Source organism: Priapulus caudatus, unplaced genomic scaffold (assembly GCF_000485595.1).
Source record: "Priapulus caudatus unplaced genomic scaffold, Priapulus_caudatus-5.0.1 Scaffold430, whole genome shotgun sequence".
Taxonomy (NCBI): Eukaryota; Metazoa; Priapulida; class Priapulimorpha; order Priapulimorphida; family Priapulidae; genus Priapulus; species Priapulus caudatus.
This window is the reverse complement of record NW_014577491.1, coordinates 186,335-190,748: the sequence shown is the minus strand read 5'-3', so window position 1 is coordinate 190,748 and position 4,414 is coordinate 186,335. Positions and strand designations below refer to the sequence as shown.

The window sequence follows — 4,414 nt, the reverse complement described above, 5'->3', positions numbered from 1 at the left end:
AGGAGAGGTGGAGGAAGGCTGGAAGAGGAGGGGAGAGAGAAGGCGAAGGAAGCAGAGGAGTGGGAGAGGAGAGAGAATAGGGAGTAAGAGGAAGGCGAAAGAGGAAGAGAGAGGAGAACGGAGAGGAGAGAGGAGACAGAGCGGGACGAGAGGAGCCCCCCCGGCCTTGAGCGGCCCCCCCTTTTTATCACCTTGCCTTGGTTGAGAAGAGGAAGGAGAAAGGGGAGGAAAGGGAGGGACGGGGGAGGCGGACGGGGACGGGAGGGGGGGAGCTCTCCTCTCGATCCTCGCCCTCTCCTCTCCCCCTCCCCCGCTCTAGAGAGAGGAGAAGGAGAGGGAGACGTAACGGGGACGGACGGACGGCCCCCCTCCCCCCCGTCCCCCGTCCCCCCTCCCCCGTCCCCCTCCCCCTTCCTCCCCCTCCTCTTCTCTCACCAAGGCAGGGGTGATAAAAGCAATATTCAAGATTTCGAGAAAGGTCAAAAATTAGTGACCTCATTATTCACCTATCATTAGAAAGAGCTCTTAAATACCAACATTTTGAGTGGTCACATGATCCATTAGCTTTAAAAACAACAGATCTAGTAGACTTTTTGTTTTCCCCACCCCTAATTTTTCGCCAATTTTTGAGTTGACGCTCTCAATACAAAAGGTCACCTAGAAAGTGAAGACCAACACCTAGTCTACAAGAATCAGCCAAAAAAAACACTTTAACTCTCAGTGCAGGGTATGACCCCATGGCTCCCGGACTACATACACAAAATTGCTACGAGCAAACGTGCAATTTGCAGTGATGCCATCTAAGAAACAGTTACGCTAAAAACTATTCTGCGGAAGAGGAGAAAGATTGAACACACCACAACATGTGAAATGACAAGAAAAACAAAATTGCTACGATCAAACATTCTCAAAAATTCGCAATAATGCCAGATATAAAGCAGTTACAAATTACAATTGAACATATACTGACAAATGCAAACTGACACCAAATATGAATCCGTTCTGACCACAAATAAATATACTCCAAAGACTTGGATGCTACACAATAAAGAGGGGTGGGAGAGCGAAGGAGAAAGAAAGAGACAGATAAGATTGAGAGAGAGAGAGTGAGAAAGAAAGAGACAGATAAGATTGAGAGAGAGAGAGTGAGAGGGAGTGAGGGGGTGAGAGAGAGAGGGTGGAGTGGGAGCGAGAGAGATGCACTTACATGCGCCCACTTGCTTGAGTCCGTGTGCCCACCTATGGACACTGACACCGATATCTCGGCACCATCTCCTATAGACAATTCTGCCGACGAACAACGAAAGAAGATTAGAAAAATGTAATCGATTCCCTGTCTCTTATTCAGCTCATCGTTTGTTCATAATTGAGATTGGTAATCGACAGAAATTAAATTGATGTAGTATTGTGGAAGTGAGGTTCTGCTGTATTTAACCTAGCAGCCGAAGAAAGACGCAGGAGAACATCGTTCTTCCTGCCCCCCCTTTCGTTCGACATCATGACAACACAATTGCGGATATGTCACACACTCCGTTGCGGATATGTCAGATAGGCTGAGTTGGTGGTCGATGGAGTCGAAGCTGTGTCAGTTGTTGAGCGACATCTGTGAGCCTGCGATGCTCAAGCTTCAAGTTCATCATCTCATCCTGAGAGCCAGATACAGCACGATGCATTAGCAATATTTAATAATATAATATATATATACTGTGTATAATAAATAAATAAATATATATATGTGTATATATATTATATTATATTATATTATATTATATTACAGACACACACATGACCTATAATACTAATATACAGTTGTTGCTGCCCTGAACACACGTAACTAACACGGAACTATAAAAGCAAAAAATAAAAGTATAAAAACAAAGTAAGTTGTGATCATCATCATCATCATCATCACCACCACCATCATCGTCGTCGTCATCATAATCATCATCACCATCATCACAACCATCATCATCACCACCATCATCATCGTTGTCGCCGCAGCCTGCGGACTCACTCACCCTCATCTTGCCAACCTGCTCCCTCAGCTGGTCCAGCATTGCAGATCTTCTTCGCCGTCCGCCGCTTGTGATGTGGCATGTCCTCCTGCTTCTCGACCCTGTTCGCCGCGCCTAGGCTAGCGTACGCTTCATCGGTACCCTTCACCATCGCGTGGCTCCCGTCGGTGCATAGCAGGTCGACGAACAGGTTCAACTGTGCCAGGAAGAGCGCGTTCGTGCGAGCGATGTCCCCCTCGCTCTGGGTGATGGGTCTGTCCAGCAGGTAGTTGGCGGTGCAGTTGGTGTGTTCGCGGCCCCGCTCGCAAAGCACACACCGCTTGTTAGTGCCGGAAAGAGAGAGCAGGAGAGGGTGGCCTAGGCCCACCTCCATCAACGAACCTGTCGCTAAGGTGCGCTGCGGGCTCATGTAATGTACATCCGTCTGCACTCGTTACGTCATATGTATTGCGGCATGAGGAGGAGGCAGGAGGGGAGGGGTGGAAAGAGGAGGGTGGAGAGAGGAGGGTGGAGAGAGGAGGGGAGGGGTGGAAGGAGGAGAGAGAAGGGGAGGGTGGAGCGAGGAGGGGAGGGGTGGAGAGAGGAGGAAAGGGGAGGAGAGAGGCGGGGAGCAGAGAGGAGAGGAGGCAGGAGATATTAACAATAACACATGTGCTTATTTTGAAGATTCATGCGGTTGCACTTCTGCCAAATATTTTTTGGACATTTGCTGAAAAAATACAGTAATTCCATGAGGCCGTGCTCTGGAATGAACTAGTTAGTATGGAAGAATCGTGTGACTCCTGCATATGTCAAATGAGGCAGCAGCATATGTGTAGGCAGCTAGCACTCTACAGTGTGATTAAGTTTGTGGGTGGTTGATCAGTCCATAATTATGCCACAGGGGTGACACCCCGGGGGTCTTGTACCTTTACTGCCAGGCACGTTCCGTTATGACCAACCACGACGGTGACAGAAACAGCAATAATAGGTTTTTAACACCAGCAATTCCAATAGTATTTACAAACAATCCACGAAGATACAGTCTAATCATAGCTAGGTGCTGCCGCGTTTGTGTAGACAAATCGTTATATGTACGCCTATATACCTATGAGCTTGTCTGATTCGTGAACGTCGTTCCAGTCTATATATGGGCGCTGTGGCTTCGTTCCCGTCACGAGTCGGGTGCCTAGGCTCGTAAACCGCATACTATCTTAGAATCTCGCCGCTTGTCTAGCTGGCGTGGTTGGTAGCGTCCGCGTGCGGAACCGCGGGCTGTTTCCACGGGCTTTTTAACCCCCGAGACGCAGATCAGGGGATCGTGTCTCGGTGTGGTTGCCCGGAAATTTTTTAGGTTTTTTTATCAGCTTATAATTATAATATTATCTATGATTGTATATTGTATGTATTAATTTAAAAATCGGTGAAGGTGGTGGGAAATGGATTCTACGCGCACGGCGTGCGTGATATTTAAACGTTGTGTATATAAATGGCCACGAGCAGCGATTCCACGCATACTTCTGATATGCCGGGTGCCACGGACGCTGACAAATTACACACGGCGATGTATATACACGTGCCTTGACGTTGTGATTCCACCAGCTGTGTCGACACACTCAATAACGGCGACGTGAAGCGTCATAGCGTATATGAAACACGGGGCGCGTATATGTAGTGCCGTCTGTCGTCTGTGCCGATGTGTAGGATGTTCTGAATTTTAATGCTGTATTATTATCATATATGCAATGTATGTAATTTATTGACAATATAGTGAGGAGGATATTCAAGGTAATTGTGCGTGTGGCGAGAATTAGTAATTGTAGATAGATTTAGTTGTACATAGAAGCAGGGTTTGGCGTTTAGCATACAGATGAGAAATAGTTAGGTTGGGTACTAAGCAGATAGGTTACGGACGTTAGATGGAGACTTGTACAGATGCTGACGTACATTTCTCGCGCAATAATTCAAATACGAGTGTTTGTGTGCGTGATTGGCTGGGGTAGCAGAGCATTTGAACGTGACGATTGGAACGAGACAGGATTACGTCTTCTTGATTATTTATACTTTAAATTATAACATACAAGCTACACTCTACAGTACATATATCTCTATACAGTTGGTTGCGACGCAGACGTAATGTCAGCAATTCAGAGAGTCGGACAAATGTGATTTCAATACTACATGTAATCATTTATTGATTATACTACATCATTACGTAATAAACAACAAACAATATTTCTGATCTTGTAAGTAACATTGACTGTTTGTACTATTGATAAGCGATTAATGACGTCGTTGCATGATTTTGTATTCTCCTTGCCTTTCTCTCGTTCTCTCTCTGCCTCGCTGCCCCGCTCGCTCCTCTCTCCCCCCTCGTCCCTCTCTCCTCTCCTCTCTCTTCTTTGCCTTCTCCGCCTCTC

The 4,414-nt window shown here is 46.7% G+C and overlaps 2 protein-coding genes across 2 annotated transcripts in view; both read right to left on the bottom strand.

Moving 5' to 3' along the window:
• The window catches only part of LOC106810312, a 16,866-nt gene that overhangs the window by 3,448 nt on the left and 9,004 nt on the right, over positions 1-4,414 (bottom strand). The window lies entirely within an intron of this gene.
• On the bottom strand, positions 1,132-2,414 carry LOC106810313. Its single transcript, XM_014813621.1, has 2 exons — positions 2,019-2,414; positions 1,132-1,646 (listed from the first exon to the last, which is right to left on the bottom strand). Exons 1-2 carry the CDS (start codon positions 2,386-2,388, stop codon positions 1,642-1,644), a joined length of 375 nt encoding a protein of 124 aa, XP_014669107.1. The 5' UTR covers positions 2,389-2,414; the 3' UTR covers positions 1,132-1,641.